The sequence below is a fragment of the Vidua chalybeata genome, chromosome 27, assembly GCF_026979565.1.
Source record: "Vidua chalybeata isolate OUT-0048 chromosome 27, bVidCha1 merged haplotype, whole genome shotgun sequence".
Classification (NCBI taxonomy): Eukaryota; Metazoa; Chordata; class Aves; order Passeriformes; family Viduidae; genus Vidua; species Vidua chalybeata.
In genome coordinates this window covers 2,755,354-2,777,211 of record NC_071556.1, presented here as the reverse complement: position 1 = coordinate 2,777,211, position 21,858 = coordinate 2,755,354, and the positions used below count along the sequence as shown (strand labels likewise).

The window sequence follows — 21,858 nt, the reverse complement described above, 5'->3', positions numbered from 1 at the left end:
AGCCAAGTGCTTTCCCCTGTCTGCACAGATAAGGGTGAATAAACCCAGGCTGTGGGATTCTTTGCTCAGACAAGATGCTGAGTGCTGGACACATCCATCCTTTACTGGGACACTGCCTGCAGCTTCTCAGCTGGTCACACACCACCAGGGATGTTCCTCCCCATACAGCTGGGTCTGGTGTTCCTAACCCGGCTGCTCTCTGCCTGCTAGTCCTGCTCCTGGGTTCCTCACTGTTCTTAAATGCACATTCCCTTCCCTAAAACTGAAAAAGAGCCATCATTGCAAAACCAAATTTCTAAATGTTTCAAAATATTAACTAAACCAGTCTGTCAAAGGAGTGCAGAGTACTGGTTTGTGTAGCAAAAACATTCTTGGCTAGATTTGTAAGCAACCCCTCAGGAACATCAGTCCTCTGTTGGTAAAAGGTGTAAAAATCGCCTTCACTCATCCCTGGTTTTGCAAATCACCCTTGGCATCCATCATTTCTTTGAGGCAAAGGTTGTATTAATGGATTTTGTAAAAAAAAATGATGTCTCATGAAGGAAAATAGTAAAGTAGGAATGGAGCAAAGCCTCTAGTACTCCACACTTCCTTTGTGTAGTGTCACCCACAGCCAAAAGCAGGCTCTGATCAAAGAGGTGCTCAGGTTTGTTGTTTGTTGGAACCTGCTGCAAATCTGACAAAATGCAGCCTGCTCATCTCTCAGACACAACTGGGGCACAGCTCTGTGAGCAGCCAGGTAGAAAATGAGCAATAAACCTCTTTAGAGCTTCTTAATTCTTTAGTTTTCCCAGCACAGGCTTGACAACATAAAGCATGAATAAGAGGCAGAGAGGATTGTCTTAAAATCAGTTTTTAATAAAATATTTATCAGAATCTAAAACAAACACTTTTCTGGACTCAGACTTGCTAAGATGTGTGTGAACAAACCAACAACTGGTCAGAGAGCTGTTTGTGTGTACCTGTGGGGGCAAAAGGCAAAAGGGGGGGAAACACAAAGCTGAGCTCTGGGTGCTGGGCACTCAGTCAGAAACAGCAGGGATGAAAAAAAACCCCAAAGCCAAAGCCAGGCTGGTAGAGGTTTTCTAAAGAGTTGCTCTATTCACAATAATGAAAACCAGGTTATTGTGCATTAAATGTCAACAGTCAGTGTGAGCAAAGCAAGTGCTGGTGTGTTGGGGATGTTCTTCAAGCAAGCTGAACATTCTTCTGGTATTTGCTTTCTACTGAGGCTGAGTAAGAAGGAGGGGAAGAGGCAAGACCAAAACACAGGACAAGAAAGAACAAGGGGAACTATTGCTTTAAAATAAATACCATGGTAATGATTACTCTGCATAATGTACAGTTACAAATATATAAATATTAATTTCCTTGAAAGGATTGCAAGCATCAATCACTGATAACTAGCACTGCTGCAGCTATTCAGTCACAGAACTTGATGGAACAAGAGATTTCTGTGTCTTACAAACCCACTGGCACTTTTCTCCTTTTGCAGTGAGGGACCATCAGGAAGAGGAAAGGAGAAACATCTCTCTGACAGAGGGAGGAAAAGTCTCTAAGCCAGGAACAGCCCAAGGCAGCAGCAGCAGCTGCTGGCCTTGCTGGCTTTGGCTTTCCAGCACCCAGCTGGTCTTTTCCTTGGTGGAAAAAACAATAAAACCAATCCTTCTCTCTAAACTGCCTGGCTGAGGTGCACAAAGTGGGAGCCTGAGGTGTCCTTGTGCTCTCAGGGACAGGAGGGAGACTGAGCAGAGCTGGGCCTAAGCCTGTGAAGGGCTTGGAGTCTGTTCAGCTGTGCTGTGTCCAGTGGTGCTCAGGGACCCAGTCCTACAGTTTCTGTATTCCAAGTAGGATGTTGAAGAATGGAGGAAAAACATTCTATGATTTTTCCCCTAGATAAGAATGAATGATGGTTACAAGAAACATGAACAGCAAATGTGGGACAGGGGAAAGCTCTGGACCCTCGGCTGGGGTGGAGAAGAGAGCAGAGACCTTCTCCTTTATCCCTGTGATGGGGGGAAAAGGCAACCACAGTGGTGGAACTGCAGGTTCCTCGATCAATTCCTTAAATAAAATCACCTTTTTTCTTTTTAGCCACAAAGAGGAGCTGGTTGGGTGCAGCAAGAGCTGGGGCAGGCAGAGGCTGCCAAGAGCAGAGGGACTGGAAGTGCCAAGGCTGGGGGTGAAGTCAGGATCCAGAAATCCTGTCACATCTCCTCCCACACACTGCCCTGCTCTGTCTGGCTCTGAGGACATTAAGGCTGCTCTGCCTTTGCCTTCTGAGGGTCCAGGGCTCTCTGGCTTTACTTTGAATTGTAAAACAGAAGCCAGACTCCTCTGCCTCGAGCACCGGCACAGAGATCCCTCAGACAAGGCCCTGATTGATGGGCTGGCACCACCTGCAGGAATTATTTACCTGGCAGCAACAGGGGGATGTCTGCATCTGGAATTAGGACATTACATGTCCCACAGCCTGAGGAAAGTCAAGAAAGCCAGGTTTAATTCTTGGCTGGAACTCCTCATCCTCACCTCCTCCATCCCCAGGGGGAGGTCTGAGTGCCCAAGGATCTGTGAGGGGACCAAGCAATTTAAAATGACTTCAAATATCTCTCCAGAAGCATTCACTGAGTGTACAGTGGGTGAGAGAGAGAGCAGGAAGGGACAACCAGGAAGGGACTGAGGCATCCAGAACACAGGTCCTATCTCCTGGATGAAGCCAGTCACAGACATCACCAGGGTGACCAAATGCCTCATCCTCCCAACTCACAGCACCAAACAGCTGCAGCCTGAACCAGCAAACAGCAGGGTTTGTATTGTGCAGTTTGCAGTTTTAGAAAAGGAAAAAAAAAAAAAAAAGAGAAAGAAAAAAGAAAAAAGGAATCTTGTTGCAGCTCACACTAGGCCTGTTATTTACCCAGGGATAAATATTGACTCAGTCCTGTGTGTGTACACAATAGCCAGTGCCTGCCAGGACAGTTGCTTGCAGGAGGTGGAATTTAGTTTAAAGGCATTTATTTACCTGCCAGGCAGGAATGCAGCTGCCAGGGTGAGGGCAGGATCTGCCCCTGCACACCCCAGACGTGGGGCAGGACCCTCATTCCAGCAGGATCCTGGGAGCAGCCACGGGGGGAGGCTGGCAAAGCTGCCAACGAGGCAGCTCAGAAATTCCTGGGAACTTCAAGACCCAGACCTTCATCATGTCAACTGCATTCTGCAAATGTCTGGCCTCAGACAAAAAGGACTGGAAACTACACATGCCCAACCTCTGGGATACCTCCTGGTTGTCCCCATGTGGACATTTTTCTGGAATAAATTTGCCTTTATTCTGGAATGGAATGTCTATACTGGGATATATTCTTGTCATGGTTCCTGTGTAAACAAGCCTTAAAAATGAATGGAGCTGGGCTTTTTTTTTTTTTTCTGTTTCCATTCACCAATAAACACCCTCAAAAGGAGTTTCCACCCTGCTCTGGGTCCTGGTAACAATAGAAGTGGGAAGATAAAATATTAACACTATTTTGCAAGAGGCAATTGCATGTAACTCCTCCAAAGAGAACAATGCTGCTCCAGGCAGGAAGGGAAACTCAGAAATCTTGGCTCCTGCACTTTTGGAAACACAAAGCTTTTCTTTTTAAGTTTTGCCACGTTGCTTGGGGCAGGTCAGACCGAGGGAGTCCAGCCTGTGACACCAGGGATTGGTACTGGCCAGCAGAGCCAGGGCCTGGCCAGGCAGTACCAGGACCAGAACATGCTGTGCTGGATGCCAGTGGGAGCGAAATAAAAGGGGTTGGTGAAGTCAGGCAAACATTTAAAAGGGCTGTGCCTGGGCCAGGCTCATTTTCAAGCCAGGCTTTGAGGAGAAAGGGGCTGAGAAGGCTGCAAGCAGCCCCTGTCAGCACATAGTGCAACACAAAGGGGGCTCCCCCACCTCATCCCTGCCTCTGCTGAGGCTGCAAACAGCAGCAGACATGAAGCCTTTCAGCCCTGGCAGTGGATTTCAGTTTTCTCAGGTAAAATGTACCTCCCAAGAGCTTCCCTGAATTGTGGAGCCACAGGGAAGTGTTTCCCTCGTGGGTGCAGACTGATGGGCTGGGGAAGATGAGTAGCCTCTTGCTATGTCACAATTGGCAAAACACACTGATTTTTATTATTATAATTTGAGCAAAAAACTTCTCAGCCATCTTTCCTCACACAGCAGTTCAGCTAAGCACAAGGCCTGGACTTAGCTTCTAAGTGTAGCTGGGAAATGGCATTTGCAGAATATCCTGATAGCAGATAAAACACTTAGGTTTGAATTCCAGCCCCTATTTTTCTCACCTAGAGGGCACAGCATATTGGTCTCTCATCACTGGAAGGGCTCCAAAGAGGATGCACAAGAAGGCAGGAAAATGGACAGAAAAATAACGCTGAGTGTCCCCCTTAGAGCTCCAAATCTGCCCCGTGGGGCAGCAAAGCCTACAGTTCTGAGGGCATCAGGAAGTAGTCATCATTCAGATTCTGTTCTGCAGCAGGTCGTCTGGAGGAACAAACTCATACAGGAGTCGATTCTGAGCCTCTTCTCTTTATTTAAATTATGTATTTCTGTGGGAAAGAGAACACAAGGAAGAAAAGTCACCTTGCTGTGATGCATCTTTGTGAGACATTGCTGAGCCTGGGCAGGGAAAAGCTGAAAAGGTCACAGAGCTGGAAGGGACCCTCAGGGATCAAATCCAAGCCCTGTCCCTGCACAGGCACCCCACCAAGCCCACCCTGGGCATCCCTGAGAGCGCTGGCCAAACGCTCCTGGAGCTCTGGCAGCCTCGGGGCCGGGACCATTCCCTGGGGAGCCTGGGCAGTGCCAGCAGCCTCGGGGGGAAGAACCTTTCCCTGAGCTCCATGCCAAGCCCTGGCACAGCTCCAGCCCTTCCTGGCCTCCTGTCCCTGTCACCCCAAAGCAAGATCTGTGTCCATTCCTCCTCCCCCCTTCATGAGATTGATGAACCTCCCCTGGGCTCCTCTGCTCCAGCTGAACACCCCGGGTGACAGATCACTCCATTCCCCTGGGGATGAAGCCACTGAGGCCCCAGAAGCCCCAGCAGGACCCCATTCCCACTGACCCCCTTTTGGGGAACTGGCCAGCAGGAGGTCAGCACAGGCTGGCTCAGAGCAGCCCCCTGCCCCGCTGTGGACTCACCATTCCGCAGGGGTGGCCTCGGCCTGGCTGCTGTCCCCTTCCCTGAAGGTGCTGGCCGTGCTCAGCTCTGCCACCACCTCGAACACGTCGCCCTCCACGGCGAAGGCGTCGGGGTCGTACTCGTAGGAGTAGTAGGACAGGTCTGTGTGCAGGGGGGGCCCCTCCTCGGCTGCTGGAGGAACCAGAGCTGCAGGAGCTGCATGGCCACACAGCAGGGCAGGGCAGGGCAGGGCAGGGCAGCAGGAGGAAGGGCTTTAGTCAGGGACACCAGGGAAAGGAGGCTGCAGGTGTCAGCACACCTGCACCTGTTTGCTGGGGTTCACAGGGGAGGGGAGAAGCTGCTGCAAAAGCAGAGTTTTCATTTCCTAATCTAAGAAACTGGAATAAAATGAAAGGAAAGTGGGGGAACAAAGAGTGGGGTAAAGGGGAAACAAGGAGGAAAAGACAAAACAAAGGGGGAAGGTAAATAAGGGTGGGGAAAGGAGGAAACAAGGAGGGGAAATGAGAAAAAAAGGGGGGGAAGAAGAAGAAACAAGGGGGGAGAAGAAGGAGAAACAAGGGGGGAAAGAAGGAGAAAACAAGGGGAGAAAGAAGGAGAAACAAAGGGAGGCAAAGGGCAATGTAGTTTGAAAAAATCTCTAAGTCTCCTTTTCTAGCATGGAACTAACTGAGGTGCTGAAGTTCAAACCCATCAGCCTGAGGGCTACACAAAGCAAGATAAAAGTGTCATGCAGAGGGCAGATGGCACAGGGGATTCACTCTGCACCCTGAAGATCTCTCCTCTGACTGGGCACCTCAGGTAAGGAGAGCCCCATCTGTATGGGGACATGTCCTGTGTGCCCTCAGCTGTGCATCATGTCATAAAACAAGTGACAAAGCTGGAGGGAGGCCCTGAGGGAACAGCTCACTTGGTGACTGATCAGTGGAGGCAGCCAACTTCCTTTTCAGCCCAACAAGTGTGAAGGTTTTGAGGCCAGGAGCCCAGAGCAGAGCCATTGACTCCAGCCTGAATGAGGAGCCCCAGCACAGTCACATAACACTGAAATTTCCATCACTTTGTGCAGGGACAGACCCAGCACAGGCAGGAGTAGGAATTTCTCCTCTTCCCACTCCCTGCAGTCTGTGCTGACACTGGCAGGTCCCTCTCACAGCACACACCCCACTCACACCAGGCTGTGCCTCTGTGCTCCCTGTCCAGAGGGCAAAACTGCAAGATAAAACTTCTAGGAACAGCAGCAGATCTGTGTTTCCTAAACTGCTCCTCGAGCCAGCTGAGCTGTCCATCCTTCCTGTTTGCTCTGTGTGTGCACTGCTCTAATCCAAAGCAAAGCAAGCACTGAGGCAGAATTATTGCAGGGAGGAAAAGTCCCCCGCCCGCCCAAAGCTGGCTTTATTTAAAGAGAACACTCATCAAGGCCTTTGAAAATGTTTGTTCTCTAGAAATAAAATATCTGAAGGATCTTCCCTGTTGCCTCCCACATCCTCCCAGCACTGGGCAGGGGAGTCAGGCTCTGTTCACTCCTTCTTGGCCTCCTCCCTGTGAGAACCTGCCAGACCATGAGCTCCTTCTATGAATGGGTGATTGCTGTCCACCAGGGCTGGGATGAACATCACAGGCTGACTCTTCCCAGGAATTCAGTGCTGGAGCCCAAGCAAAGAGCACAGGCCGGCGTTTCCTGCTGCACACAAACCACTCCCCCAGCCCCACATGTTTGTGCCAAGGCCAATGTTTGCTGAGCAGTGATGGGGGGAGAGGAAAAACGGCCCTGTGCCAGTTCAATCAATCCTGAAAGAGCTGCAGCCCTGTGGGGAACACACCAGCCAGGGAATTTTGGGAATGACTCCACCTGGAAGCAGAGCTCAGGCTGGTGTTCCTGATGGGAGCTGGTGCAGGTTAGGTTTAGGCATTTAATAAAAAAAAAAACCAAAAAAACAACCCACAAACAAAACACCACCAACAAACAAAAGTGTCATAATTCCACCTAGGACTTTCTTCCAGTTCCAGCCATTGGCCCTTTCTGATTGCTGGAGCAAAACTGTGCAAAGGACACGGCTGTGGGGAGAGGCAGGGGGCCAGAGAGCTGAGCCTGGGGGGGCTTCCTGCTCACAGCAGCACTGATACCCCAACACTGCTGCCCTACACACTTGGACGCTCTTTTCCACCAAATCCATGCAGAATCACAGCACTCTGATGGCAACATATTGTCCTCCAACATCTGTGGCTGTGCCTTGAGTGCCTTTGGCAGAGATTCAGGCAGTTTCAGAAGAGAGTTAGTGATCTGTGGAAGCAATCAAAGCACCACTTCATCACAGAGACACTGTCAGAGCCACTGGGGATCCCACAGGCTCTGAAATCCACCCAGATCCCTGTGGCCAAGGAGTGACAAGGATCTCGGGGAAGCCACAGTCAGAAATTCAGTGAGAGCCCAGTTAGTAACTCAGCTCCTGCTCCAGGCTTTTCTATCCAAACAAATATTGCAGCAGGCCATGAAGGCACATGAGAACACCCAGAGCTGGGTCCACTCATCAAAATCCTGTTCCACCCTTTTGAGACTCAGCAATTCACCTGAGAAGGAACAGCTGAGGAAGGGGATTCACACAGGAGTTATTTCAGCTGAGTCCTGTCACCCTGCAGACTTCCCTGGCAATCAGAGGATCGACAGATGCAAAGAGGATCCCACCCATCTGTTCAAAAAAAGTTTTAAGGTCAAACCTCAGCCATTCTGCCTCTCTGCAGACTTTGAGAAGGAATTTTAAAATGTTCTGACAACAGCAACAGTGCTGCATCCTGACCTTTCAGGGCCATCTATGTTCAATTGCTCATCTTGAACAGCTGGAATTTATTCCAGCAAACCCACTGGCGTGTGTGGAACTTCCCTGTGGGTCTGTGTGTGCCAGAGGGAGCCCCAACACATCCTGCAATTCCCACTGATGGCTGGGAGGCAGCTGCTTGTTCCCACTGCTGGGTAACACGGACAAGACCTCAATTAAAGCATCCATCAGCCCAAGCTGAGCTGCACCAGTCTCATGGCAAACACAGGAGGCTCCCAGACAACACAAACACCACGTGCCTCTCTGAGAACCCAGCATTTCCTGCAGATTAACACACCCAGTTGGTTTTACACCAACCTGCCCTAAGCTTGATTCGGCTCCTGGAGTTTTGCATCCTTTTAGGAAGTCCCAGATTTAGGCACGGCTCAGCAGAGCCCTTGCTGGAGCACCTGAGCCGACTTAACCCCATCACATGCTCCAGCAGCACCGAGCCCAGGAGAGCCTGGCTGAGGAGGGGCTCATTCATCTGCTGCACTTTGATTCATGTCCCGTGGGCTTGACCTGAGAGGAGCCCAGAGGATTAATGAAAATCACATGCTGGGCCCTTTTCCTGGTGCAGGATTTAGTCAGTTTGATTCCTGAATGCTCACTCTGCCATGGCTGCTCCCAGCTCAGCATCCTCCTGCCAGCAATTTGGGCCCTCCCAGATCCCAGGACAAAGCCAGCTCCAAGTGCTCGTGCTTTGACAAACATCCTTATGGCACTCAAGTTTGTCCATCTAAAATCTGCATTACAATGCCACACAAAATAATCAGATTTTCCCCTTTTGCTCCTTCTGAGCCAGCACTGTTTCTGTCAATTCAGAACAGAAAACACAGAGGGATTTTCTTTTGACTTCAATGCAGATTATTTCAGAAACTCTTGTTCTGAACATTTTTTGGATCGTGGGTTACCATCAAGCTCCGTAATTTTTTTTCCCCCAGGTAATCATATCCAATTTTTATTTAAAAATAATGTAATGGCAGCCCCATTTTTGTAGACCTTGGTATGGCCTCACATTCCAGCAGTGCCCAAATGAAACCGTTTGGGAATGCTGCTTGAAAGGGTTCAGATGGCAAATTTTCCATGCTGAGCACGAGGCATGTGTATGGAATAAAAAGCAACAAGATACAGATATATTCACAATAAGTCCAGGAAAAAAAAAAAAAGGCAGGAAAGTAGTAGAGACATGAAACACTAAGACTGAATGACCATTAGAAAATGTCATAATGGAATATTCACCATGTTTTTGCACCTTAATAAGAAAACTGTCCATCAGCTGCTGTCAGAAAGGACAGAACAGGATGGTGTGTCAGGCTGGAGATGTGTTACTCTGACTCTGGTGCACAAGGAGGACATGAGGAGCCACAGAGCTCCTGAACTTTAATTCTCCTGAAGAATTAAACTGGTTTTACCAATTTGTTGGGAGAGTTGGAGGCCAGGGGAAAATTAATGAGTGGAAAGCAGCCAGGAAAAATCTAGACCAGTTTATTTACTAGAAACAGCATGAAACAAACTATTCTATTGACCCTCCACTGCTTCTTGGTGAGATTTATTGTGAGCCATGAGCGAGTTCGACACAAGTCTTGGAAAAAAGTGCATGAACATAAGCACCAAATAAAATGAGCAGCCAAATTCCTGGCTACTCCATCCACTGACCTTAACATTTTTGTTCACTAAGGCTCTTTATTCCAAACAGCAGTTCTGAGAGAACCAAGACTGCCAGCTCCATTTTTGCACAGAACTGCAGGGACAAAGTTAATCCACCTGGATTTGAGTCTTTGCAGTGGTTTGGGCTGTTGTCACGTCCTGCTCAGATGTTTGTTGGAGCATATTACATCAGCCTGGCTTTTAATGGGATCTTTCCAGCTTAGTAGTGGAAGAAAAGATCACAGAGAGTTTGTTGTTCAAACACAGCAAGGCTGAGAAAATAGGAGGGTTGGCTGTCCACTCCTACAAACAATTATCTGAATCCTGCAGGTGCTGAGCTGAGCAGGATTCCTGCATGATTTCCTGAAAGGAAAAGGACTAGGAGAGCTGTCTGCTACTGAATACCTCTCATCCTCAGTCTCCTTGACCTCTTTATCTTTTTTTCTGATTTCTGAATATTCTGTCTTTTCTATAAGATGGAGAAATCCAGCATCTTTATTTAAAATGTGCTTGAGAGCCACCTGTACTTAATACAGAGATAGGACAAACTTTAACCTTAGTTAAGAAAGCCTTTGGATAAATGCAAAAGTATTGCATTACCTGCTGGAGTCTGGGGAACACTGGGCTGCTCAGCTGTGTGGGAGTGTGTCTCCCTTTCTTCTGGTAAATTCTTGGCTGCAAATACAAAGAAAAATAAACTCATTTGTCACGTAATTCATTAATAATGTATCTCTAGAAAAGGTTTGCATTTCCAGAGGTGGCATAATCAGTTCCCTGATACACTACACACCTTGAAAGTCCATGCAGAATCTCCAAAGCATGTTACATTTCATGGATTTAATTTTTATCCAGGAGTATTCACTTCAGATCAAACAGTATCACTAATTTTCTCTTCAATTCATTCTGACTGGTAAAACATGTATTCATGAGAACAGAAAACCAGTTATTTCAAGCTGAAAAGCAGCTGCCCTTATCACTTAATCAGCTGTACTATGAACAGCAAAATAACACAGAGCAAGGTCAGAATTCTCCTCCTTTCCCTACCACATGTATGGAATATCAACTTGCTCGAATGAAGATTTGTAACATCCTGCAGCTGAACCACGACAGAAAAGGGAAGTAAATGAAACCTACAGGCAGCACACTGAGACATGGGCATCTGCTCTATCCTGGTGTTGTTCCTGCACGATGCCACCTCCATCTGGCAGTGGTTGGGGTAGATGTGGCCATCAGAGCCACACACGGGCTCGCCGTCGTAGCCGCAGTCCCGCGAGCACAGGCACTGCTCGAAGTACTCGTCCTCCAGGCAGCCAAAGATGTTGTTGCAAGGGCCAGAGTGGACAAAGCCTGGGGATTAAACAAATCCCAGTCAGTTTTGCACAGCACGGGGAAGGTGGAATGGAAATATTTCACTGATCATCAGTTTTTATGTTGAATTCTTGAAGATTTCTAAGAGGGATTTACAAAGTTGAGAGAATTAAAAGCTCTGGGAACAAAGTTGCCTTTTTGAAAGAGCCATGGTGCAACAGCTTCCTGACTTGGGATAAAGCAACTGTTTTTTGGCCACAGAGCACAGAAAGGAACAACAGCATCTGGGGCAAGTTATTCCTTTCACGGATGTATGAAATTGTTCAACCTTCCTACAGTTAATTGTGGAACTCCACTGCAAAATATTGGAGAGAAAAAAAAACCCAAATTGCACAGTAGGGATTTTTTACCTCCTCTTTTACTGACACATGTCCCCATGTCCAGGTACTTCCAGAATTAGACATTTTATCTGGCCTCTGAAGCAAACCACAGTCACTTTGGTGCCTGAAGATCACCACTGCTATTTGTCATGACTTTAATACTGCAACTCACCCCCTAAACCTTTGTGGAACTTCCACTAACAGAGAGAGCGAAATATAACATTTGTCTAAATATAATTTTGAGCTCATAACAGTTGTGGGTCTTGTTTTTCCTAGAGATCTGTGTGGTTTTGGGGTAACTCACCAACCCACTGGCTGGCTGAGCTTTCCACCTCGTTGCAGGTTGGGCCATCGCAGAGCTCCCTGGCCAGGGGGCTGTTCTCACTCACGTTGTAGAAACGAGTGGCTTCAAAAGCTGCAGCAAGGGGGAGAAATCACAGCTGAGCCTCCTGCCTGGAGATCTGATGGCAGCAGGGATCAAAGGGAAACAGGCACAAACCTGGCTCGTAGTAATCATACACTTTGATAGGAACAGGGGCTGTTTTCCCAACTATGTGCTCTCTGAAAGCTTGGAACTTCACACAGGTCATGCACTGGCTGGGAATCTGTGTGAAATGGTGTAAAAGACTCAGAAACTACACTTGAACTGAAGAGAAATGAACACAGCATGTGCCTCAAATGCCAAGCACAAAGGCACCTCCAATACTCCAAGTATAGGGACAGAGATAATGAATAAAACCCAAACAGGGTGAACTAAACCAGGATGCTTTGCTGACCTTTAAAACACATATTTGCCACAGAGCAATGGCAGACACTCCACCTGTGTTCCCTGCCCACAACCACCAGACAATTTCCTGCTGCTGAACAAGCCAAGAGAGACCTCACCTTCCACTCTCAGGTCTGTGCTGTGAGATTTAATTATTCTGCATTTAGCACTGCTAGTTGTACATGAAAATCAGTTTATTTCAAGGCAAAAATCTAAGTGATATCCACCCAAAATCACTCCATGGGCTGAAGTGAATCACCTGCCTCTGTTATACTTTGGTTTCCAAGCCACAACCCCCCTCTGCAGCAAAAGAAGCTCAAGCAAGAGGCCACTTAAAGCTGCAGGGTGATCCTCACCCCTGAGGGACCCCCAACACCCTGCCTCTGCCTCATCCCCTGCTTTTTTGCCTCTCATTACAATCCAACATAATTATAAGAAATAAAGCCATTACCTCATCAAAATAAAACAGGACTTTTCTTCCATCCACTTCATATCTTTTTAACCCAATTTGCTTGTTCATCAATAACTGGGGGTGAAAAAAAAATAAAAATCATCATGTTTAGTTTAATCTCATTTTATAGAAAACGGGTAGAAATGAGAGAATAAGTAACATTTCAGGCTGCTTAGAAAACTGATCAGACACTAAACTCCAGGGATTTCTTCCACTGGAAAAGGGTGTTTCCATAAGAGAGGGAAAAGGCAAAGAGATTGAAGTTGCTGTCACATGAGTGAGGGGGAGAAGCCACCTGTGTCCCTGCCTATGTCCTGCTGAGGAATTCTTGCATCAGGTGCATCAGCTGAGGGCTCTTCCTTATCCCCCTGGCACCCTGCTGATGCCTCATCCATGATCTCATGGAGCAGCTCCCAGATTGTTTGCAGTACCAAGGCTCCAGCAAGACCTCAGAGACCCCGAACCACTCAATGAAGTCTCTTATTTATTTACACCCCTCAGACCACCAGGGAACCTCACTGGGTATTGAAGGTCCCCTCCTCCCAGCAGCTGAAAAATCCAAAACATTCTTCTGCCAGGAAAATTAATCCTCACATTTGAAAAGAGCAGCCATTTGAAAGAGCCCCAGGCACCCTCCCTTTTGACAAATGGGGTCAGGCCAGGCCTCTGCTCCTCATCTCCTCTCCCTTCGAGGCCCAGGGATTTGGAATTTGGGGTTTGCATTGTACCAGGCAGGCCCACAGACCCACTTCTCCTGCTTTTTATCTAAGGAACATCTGAAAACCATACAAGGGCTCTTCCCACATCTCCAAACCTTTATTTTAAATTTTCCAGAAGTTCCTCCTCTGATTTCTGCACTTGGAACATCTCAATACCGTGACTGTCCTGCCTGATCAAGCATTACTATTTTGATAATTTGTATTCAGAATGCATCTGGCACGTGGAAAATATCTAATACTGAAACTGGGGAGGATGAGGGTGTGTGGAAAAGGACTTTTGTGTTTTAATCAAAGTTTGGGGAGCCAAGATAGGACGAGAGCACTCTATTCTGTAATTCTATTCTCTAAACTGTCCCATTACTTCAACCTGTGTCAGACAACCCCATTTGTAACAAAGGGATATTCTTGTGGTTTTGGTGGGGTTTTTTTTGTTTGTTTGTTTTTTGTTTGGTTTTTTGTTTGTTTGTTTGTTTGTTTTTGTGTTTTGTTTTGTTGGGTTTTTTTGTTTGTTTTGTTTTGTTTTTAATGTTCTTAAGTTACTTTGAGATTGTAGGCTAAAATCTCTGTGGAAATGGGAACAAACAATAATAATAGTAATAGTAGTAGTAATAATAATAATAATTATTATTCTAATAATTATAACTGTAATTATTATTTAGAATGACACAAAACAAGCAGCATTGCTTCTTTCTAAACACTGAAATTTGCCCCAACCTGCCACCAGCAGCTTTAGCTGTGCCTCCCCTCAGCAGAGTGCTCCTACTTGTAAACCCCTGCTCCCCAGCTTCCTGCTATTCCTGTAACAAGCAAAGCAACATGTGTTTAAAGTCCCACACAATATGGAAAGGGCCAATTTAATTTGTCCTTATAATTTTAGGGGCCTGCTGGTGGCTGTTATTACTCAGCAGTCCATGGCTGCAGACAGGCCTTTTATGAGGGCCTGGAGACGCCGGCGCCACCGGGAACTGCTGGGCTCAGCTAAAACTGCATTTTTCTGGTGAGGTTTGATATATCCCAGCCCGGGCTGACCTCCTGACCCTGTCGACATCCAGCATTATTAGGAGGATTTGTGGCCGGGGTGTGCACAGAGCCCTCATTAAGCAGCGCTGCCCTGGGGCTGCACGTGGGGCTGCTCCCAGCCTGGGCTCAGGGAAAAATCACAGAAAATCCTGATTTACAGCCCAGCCCCTCCTCAGCAGGGCAGGCAAAAGGCAGCAGGGGCAAAGGTGGGCCTTGCCTCTGCTCAAGGTGGTGTCCAGAACGTGTGGTGAGGCTTCAGTGGGTGAATTTCGTGTTGGGCCCTTGTTTGGCAGCCGTGAAGAAATCCCAGGATGGTTTGGGTGGGAAGGGACCTTAAAATTCATCCAGTGCCACCCCTGCCATGGCAGGGACACCTTCCACTGGCCCAGGCTGCTCCAAGTGTGATGTATTGCATATAGAACACCTTTGTGAATAAAGGTGTGGGCCAGACTGAGGCTCGGGGCACAAGATTTTAGAGACATATCTCACTTGTGCTGGGTGCCAACAATAAACACCCACTTCAGGTTGTGGAGTCTATTTATTTATTCCATGTATTGCTTCACAAGCCCTGTCCAGCCCAGCCTTGGGCACTGCCAGGGATCCAGGGGCAGCCACAGCTGCTCTGGGCACCCTGGGCCAGGGCCTGCCCACCCTGCCAGGGAACAATTCCTGCCCAATATCCCACAAAAATCTCCCCTTTTCCAGTGGGAAGCCATTCCCTGCAGGCCTTGTCCCCAGTCCCTCTCCAGCTCTCCTGGAGCCCCTTCAGGCCCTGCCAGGGGCTCTGAGGTCCCCCTGGCAGAGGTAGATCAGGTGGGGTTGTATCTGCCTGTCCAGAGATATGCTTGGGCTGTGTCACCACATTTCATTTTTAGAGATGCAAAAGGGTTTCTGCAATAAAAACCCATTGAATTCAGTTCTTCAAGGGGAACATTCCTTCTTGAAGGTGCAAAATCCTTCCCAATTTAGGAAAATCTCCCGCTATTCTGATCTGTTATGGGAGCAGCAGAGCCCTCTGGGCTCACACACTTCTGACAGAAATTCTTGGCACAGCTGTGGCTGCCCCTGGATCCCTGGCAGTGCCCAAGGCCAGGCTGGACAGGGCTTGGAGCAGCCTGGGATGGTGGAAGGTGTCTCTGCCATGGCAGGGCTGGCACTGGATGGGTTTAAGGTCCCTTCCAACCCAAAACAGTCTGGGATTTACTGCAAATGAAGTGTTAGAGCACATCCCACAGCCAGTTCCTTGTGGTACCAGCATCAGTGTCCCTTGGAGACAGCACATCCCCATGTTAATCATTTATTCCCAATTTTTCTCAGTGTTCCTCTGCTCAGAACACACCCAGAGCACAGGGCAGGGCAAAGCATCAGGAGGAGCCTGTGAGCAGTCACTGCACACAAACTGAGCCTGGCTGGGGCCCAAGCCCTTCCCTGGGACACCTGTGTGCCACCAGCCCCAGAGCTGCTCTGGGAAAGGGGAGAGTGTTCAGGGTCAGTAACACACGGGCATGTGGGACTTCCTCTGGTTCCTCAGCTTAGAAACTCTGCACTGACATCAGGAAAAGAGATATTCACACAAATTTGTTATTTCTTCTTTGCCCACTGCGGGGAAAAAAAAGAAAAAAAAAGAAAAAAAGGGAAAAAAAGAAAAAAAAAGGGGAAAAGGAAAAAAGGGGAAAAAAAGGAAAAAAGGGGAAAAAAAAAAGGAAAGAAAAGGGAAAAAAAGGAAAAAAGGGAAAAAAGGAAAAAAATAAAGGAAAAAAGGAAAAAGGGGGAAGAAAAAGGAAAAAAGGGGGAAAAGGGAAGGGAAAAAAGGGAAAATGGGAAAAAGGGAAAAAAGGGAAAAAAGGGAAAAAAGGGGAAAAAATAAAAAGGGAAAAAAGGGAAAACAGGGGGAAAAAGGAAAAAGGGAAAAAAGGGGAAAAAAGGAAAAAGGGAAAAAAAGGAAAAAGGGAAAAAAGGAAAAAAAAAAAAAAAAAAAAAAGAGTACAGGGATATATTCCTGAAGAACTTTCCTGTTCTTCTGCATTGAAAACCCTTCACGCTCTTTCTTTCGACCCTTTCCCTCTGCTCATAGAACCAATATTCCATATTCCAATTCCATAGGTTTAACAGCATAAAGATATCCTGTTGTTCTCCTCCTGGGATATTTGGAGCTCTCTCTGGTTCTCATCCATATTTTTTCTGCTGCTATTTACATGAATGACTGTGAAAGAGAATGTATTTGACAGCACTGCACATGACCATCGCTCCAGTACCTTCAGCAGAGGGGGAAAGCAGGAACCAAACCCACTGCAGGCCCCCTCACCTAAATTTTCCTCCTTTCTCTTCCCATGGGGATGCTGGAGAATTCCTGCTCCCACCTGAATATTCAGTTGGTTGCATGAGAGAGAATATCAGACTCACAGGCAAATAAAAACTGATCCGTTTTACATGCTTGGATTTGAAAATAGATTCCTCCACGTGCAGCTTGTGAATGGATGTAAATAACTGCAGTTTTTCTCTTTACAGGAATAATTTCATATCTGATCCCCTGTTCTGAAAGGGATGCAATTGCTTCTCAGGGATTAATACAAAAATTTCTGTGGCTTCAGGGACACCCCCAGCTTCTGACATGGATTGTAAACCCTCCAGAGGGCTTTTTCCTCCAAGAAAATGCAATGGTGTTTCAATTATAAATCAGCCAAATCAAGTGAAATCCTACAGAAGATAAAGCAATGTGCACTCCTCCTTGAATTATGGTATCAAATTAAACTTCACAGTGGTTCTACTTTAAAATTCTTTCCTCTGATCCCTTCCCTTCCCAATATAATAAGTTATTAACAGAAGAGGTCCATTAGAAGCAAAATATTTTTTAGCTCTTTACCAGCTCTCAAGGATGCAAAAATTTTACACCTCTTCAGTTAAACAGTCCTTCAAAAAAAACCTTTGCAGCATAAGAACCCCACCAGTGAATGCAACGTTCCACAAAATGTAATGAGTTGTAATGAATGGAATACTCCCACAAATATAAAGCAAAGCTCAAGATTACAGTTCATCTGCCCTGAAGGGCTGGCTGGGCACGAGGCACATTCTGTCCACCTCAGCTTGGCTGCAAGAAACACGATGTTCTCCCAGAGAGAAGGGGAAAAAAAAAATAAAAAGGGCAAAAAATTCCAAGACACAGAGCCTCCAAAGAAATGGGATCCAGATGTTGGAGATAACACAGCTCACTAAGCAGCCATAAACAGCTCCTGTTAGAGCACATTTGCACCTCAGCTTTTCCAAGGGGTCTCAGTTAATTACTGTGCACTGGCTCAGGAAAACCTTGGCTTGGCTGGGTTGGGTTTGCTCAGCCTGCTCAGAACGTCTGTTCCCTCATCTCAGAGAGATTTTTTTGACAAGTGAAATCTCTTCCTCCCCTTTCCCAATTTTAATTGCATCTTTTCAGCAGTGCTCTGATACTCAATGGCCTCCTCTTGCCCCTTGGAGGGAACCCCTCCCAGTCAGAGATCCACATCCCAGCCCTGTATCCCCATCCCACTGATCCCATCCCATCCATCCCACTGATCCCATCCCATCCCACTGATCCCATCCATCCCCTTACCTGTTCCAGGCTCTCAATATCTGCCCGAAACCCTGAGAACAAAGGCACTTCCAACACAGCCATGTTTGAGGATCCAGAGTGCAGCCATCTTCCCATGGGAACAAAAAGAGAGAAAATGGGAACAAACTCAAGATCCATGGACAACTCAGAATGGAGAAACCAGCTCCAGAAAGAAGAGAAAAATAACATATTAAAAGGCTCTCCTTGTTGAAGTGCTTGGGGAAAGCCACAAGCCACAAGTTGGTTTGTAAAAATCCTCTTTTCTGTTTTTATTTAACAAAATGATGCCCAGCTCACAGGGGGTAGGAGATGTCCTGGAACACAGAGGCAGAAAAGCAGAAGGATGCAGCCACCTCTGGGGCTGATTGCTTTCATTTTCAATTAATCACAGAGAAAATGCACTTGGTAAAAGGAAATAAACCCTTGGAGTAGGAGAAACTTCTGTTCCACCCTGAGAGAAGGGCTGTAGATGGACTGTGGTGGGAGAGGGATGCTAATTCCCCACACCAGGCAAGGTCATTCAATCCTGGGGTTTCATAAATGGCTGATTCACCCCTGGCACTGAGAAAAGGGCTTTTGCTAACAAGTCAGCAAAGTCACTGCCTTGCTGGTGTTAAATCACTGCCTGTATCATCCTCTAGAGTACAACTGAAAACTCAGAAAAATCTCTGAGTTGTTATAAATGTGCACAAAAGCCCCACATGAGAAAGGTGTGGAGAGAAGGGCTGTTGGGGCAAAATGTCAAATGTTGCAGCATGGCAGAGGAGTGTCCATCCTAAGGCAGCTCCTGGAATCCCAGAACAAGGCTCCTTTTCTCTGTGCTGCCAGCAGCTCCCAGCCCTCCCTCCTTGGCAGCTCACCTGTTTGCTGGGCCCAGCAGGGCTCATCAGCTCGTGCCCAGCACTGAGAAAACACACTCCCTCAGCTTCCAGCACCAAATTTGCCAGCTCTGAGCTGGCTCAGGGGGTGGTGAACTGGCTGAGGTTGGGGTGCCACACCCCAGCCCAAGGCTCACAGTAGCATCAGGTGGCCTGGGGACAGAGCCAGCTGGCTCTGGGTGAGGCACTCAGGGCTCCCAGAGACAATAAAGCTCCTTAATTCCCAGCTAACTCCATGCTCCTCTTGGTAATGGGCATAAAAAGATGCAAGAGCATGCAAAGTGTATTCAAACAGACCCACTCTCCCCAGTAAATCATCCAGGATCCCTTTGCCTGCATCTCCCCAGCCTCTGTTACACATTACAGCTTTCTATTTCCCACCCTGTGTTCTCCCTAACCCTTCAGCAGTGCCCCAGGGATGTCACTGGGCATGACAACACCTCATCACATTCTGAGAACACCCCCAGCTCAAAATATCTCAGTTGTCATCCTGAGCTGCACTCCTCTCTTCACACTGCCCCAGCAAGATGATGATGGAGCTGAGAGCATCATTACAGGAAGAAGGGGAGGAAAGGAAGATTTCATTTGCTTTTGTTTCCTTTCCAAGCAATCCATCTCCTTGCACTGGGCTTCCTCTCAAATTTCTGTCTCAGCTGCAGCAATTCCCAGGGCAGAAGTTTCAGAACTATCAGCAGAGAGGTTGTGCTGATGCAGGGCAGCCTCCTCAGCATCTGACACGACTGTGGAATTTTACCCTCTCCCCAAAACAGGCTGAGGGCTCGGGCAGGGGGAGAAGAAGCTGGCACAGTGACACTTGGGGGCAGTGCCTGTACCACAACACGGCCCCGTGGGCCAGGGAAAACAAATCCCATCTTTTCCTGGGGCCCTGCAGCTCTGCTCAGGTCTGCAGGTTCTGCAGGAAGGAAGGGACAGAAACTGATAGAGGAGCCAGAGTTTCCCATTAAGCTCTGATAGGGCAGCCACAATTTTCCATTTCCATCTGAGGCACTCTCTGGAGTTCTCCTGTTGGAGGTCAGGGAAGCAGCAGCCCCCCCACCTGCCATGCTCCTGGTCACAAACATAAAATTAGTTCTGAATTTCTTGGGAATGGTTTCTCCTGTTGCACAGCAGGATGCTGTGAGCCCTCTTTATTTCCTCTGGTTGTGGCTTTATCTCTCTTGGGTCAAATTCCCAATAACCTCCCTAAAAATCCAAATGCTTTCTAAAGTGATCAGCAACCCCTGATGACTGCAGCAGTACCAAGGTGTTTGAGCAAAACTTGTAAGTGGATTTAATACAGGTCAGAAACTATTCTTGCTGCTGTTTGTCTATAGCCAAGCTGTTTTCTCACAATAACTTGAGTTTTCCAATCTGTAAAATGAGACAGAACTGCTCATGTCTCTGCAAAGTGCTTTGAGAGCTAGAAATGAAACTTCTGGATCATGCCACTTTTAAAAGTTATTTTACATTTCATTATATGGAGCAAAGAGATAAGGAATTGAAAAGCTTATTAACAAATATCTGCATATATTGTGCCTTTATCATAGATTCCAAATTCATACCATGGCAACAAGCATCTTCTGTTAGGTTTTTGGTATCCAAAACTGAACCACTAAGGAGCTCAAATAATAAAGTCAAGTCAGTAATATTTATAAAACTATTGACACAATTAAGACATTAGTTAACCAGTTGAATTTACCTTGCTCTTTGAAGCTTTTAAGAAAATAATCCAGAACTTTTCCTTTTCATCCTTGTACAAGTAATTCACACCACATTTGTAATTTTCAGGGTTTGGAGAGGCAATAATGAAGCTCAGTGATAAAACCTCAAGGCATTTTTCTTATTTCCATACCTTTGACACATACTTAGCACTGAAATGATCAAAAATTACCTTGGAATGGCTCTGTCCTACAACCCAAGTGGTGAAAATAATCCAGAACTTTTTCTTTTCATCCTTATGCAAGCAAATCACACCACATTTGTAATTTTCAGGGTTTGGAGAGGCAATAATGAAACTCAGTGATAAAACCTCAAGGCCTTTTTCTTATTTCTCTTATTGGCACTGAAAAGATCAAGAATGACCTTGGAATGGCACTGTCCTACAACCCAAGTGGTGAAAATAATCCAGAACTTTTTCTTTTCATCCTTACACCAGGAAATCACATCACATTTGTCATTTGGAATGACTGTGTCCTACAACCCACAGCAGTGGCTGAAAATTCTGCTGAAAATCCTGCGATCCAGGCAGCGCAGCAAGAGAGAACTCTGCGCTTGCCTGGCACACCAAGACCAGCAAACCAAGAGTTCAGTGGGGAGCAGGACTGGCATTTCCTACCTCGTGCAGGTCTCCAGGATGACTTTGTACTCTCGGTGGTCCTGGTCTGAGGCTGGGTCCTCGTCGTCCCCCAGGGCCCTGTCCCTGTGCAGGGCTCCGGGGCGGCGCTCGGCGGCGGAGCCCGAGCGCAGCGGGGCTGGGGCTGGCAGGGGCTGCTCTGACTTGGGCTCCTTCAGGTTCACCAGGAGCTGGAAGGCTGGTTTGGCTATGGGATCAGGTACATTGTAAGTGACATCGATCTGCAGCGGGAAGAGGGGAAAGCAAAATGAATCAGGGCAGGTTATTACAGCTCCAGCGTTTCCAAGTGTCTACAAACATCCAGCACAGACACGAGATCTCTTCAGAGGGGGGGAATGGCAGGCACAGAGGCTTTATCACACAGTTCTATCTTTATATAAGCTCTACCAGAGCTTACATAGACATCTACACATTCACTTCCCAAATTAAAGCAATGCCACTTTATAGAAATATTTGGAGAGAAATTCCGAGTGTGAGTCCTTCCTCGCAGCAAAGTGGGATTACAAAAGCAGCAAACAAGGCTGTGAGGTTAGAGATCATCTGCCATGCTTTCTCCAGCCCCATGACAAACTTACCTGCATCAGACAGCAGCCTTCACCTTTGGCACTCACAAACAGCCCTGTTGGAATACTGGGGATCTGGGGAGAATGCACAGGTGAGACACAGACAAGACATGGCACTCAGAATGGAAATGAATATTAAATTTAGCTCTGTTCTGTACAAAATACCTTTATAAAGTACACTGCAGAAGTGAAGTGAGCATGGC

At 47.1% G+C, this 21,858-nt stretch overlaps 1 protein-coding gene and 1 long non-coding RNA gene across 5 annotated transcripts in view; one reads left to right on the top strand and one right to left on the bottom strand.

Annotated features, from left to right (window-relative positions):
• Nucleotides 1-837: 837 nt before the first annotated feature.
• CPAMD8 (C3 and PZP like alpha-2-macroglobulin domain containing 8) overlaps nucleotides 838-21,858 on the bottom strand; it is a 55,746-nt gene continuing 34,725 nt past the window's right edge. For 2 of the 4 annotated variants that reach the window (XM_053965784.1, XM_053965785.1), the window contains exons 34-43: nucleotides 21,668-21,730; nucleotides 21,075-21,313; nucleotides 17,862-17,949; nucleotides 12,540-12,614; nucleotides 11,822-11,927; nucleotides 11,627-11,737; nucleotides 10,769-10,981; nucleotides 10,235-10,309; nucleotides 5,174-5,369; nucleotides 838-4,581 (exon numbers count right to left, since the gene is read on the bottom strand). In XM_053965784.1, the coding sequence (XP_053821759.1) occupies nucleotide 4,581; nucleotides 5,174-5,369; nucleotides 10,235-10,309; nucleotides 10,769-10,981; nucleotides 11,627-11,737; nucleotides 11,822-11,927; nucleotides 12,540-12,614; nucleotides 17,862-17,949; nucleotides 21,075-21,313; nucleotides 21,668-21,730 (1,167 nt within the window). In that variant the 3' untranslated portion in view covers nucleotides 838-4,580. The remainder of the gene's footprint in view (nucleotides 4,582-5,173; nucleotides 5,370-10,234; nucleotides 10,310-10,768; nucleotides 10,982-11,626; nucleotides 11,738-11,821; nucleotides 11,928-12,539; nucleotides 12,615-17,861; nucleotides 17,950-21,074; nucleotides 21,314-21,667; nucleotides 21,731-21,858) is intronic. The other 2 variants (XM_053965786.1, XM_053965787.1) reach the window with 2 other exon arrangements.
• On the top strand, nucleotides 14,009-18,076 carry LOC128800536 (uncharacterized). The gene is made up of 3 exons (XR_008435005.1): nucleotides 14,009-14,255; nucleotides 16,787-17,016; nucleotides 17,871-18,076. It is a non-coding gene; the product is annotated as an uncharacterized LOC128800536 (long non-coding RNA).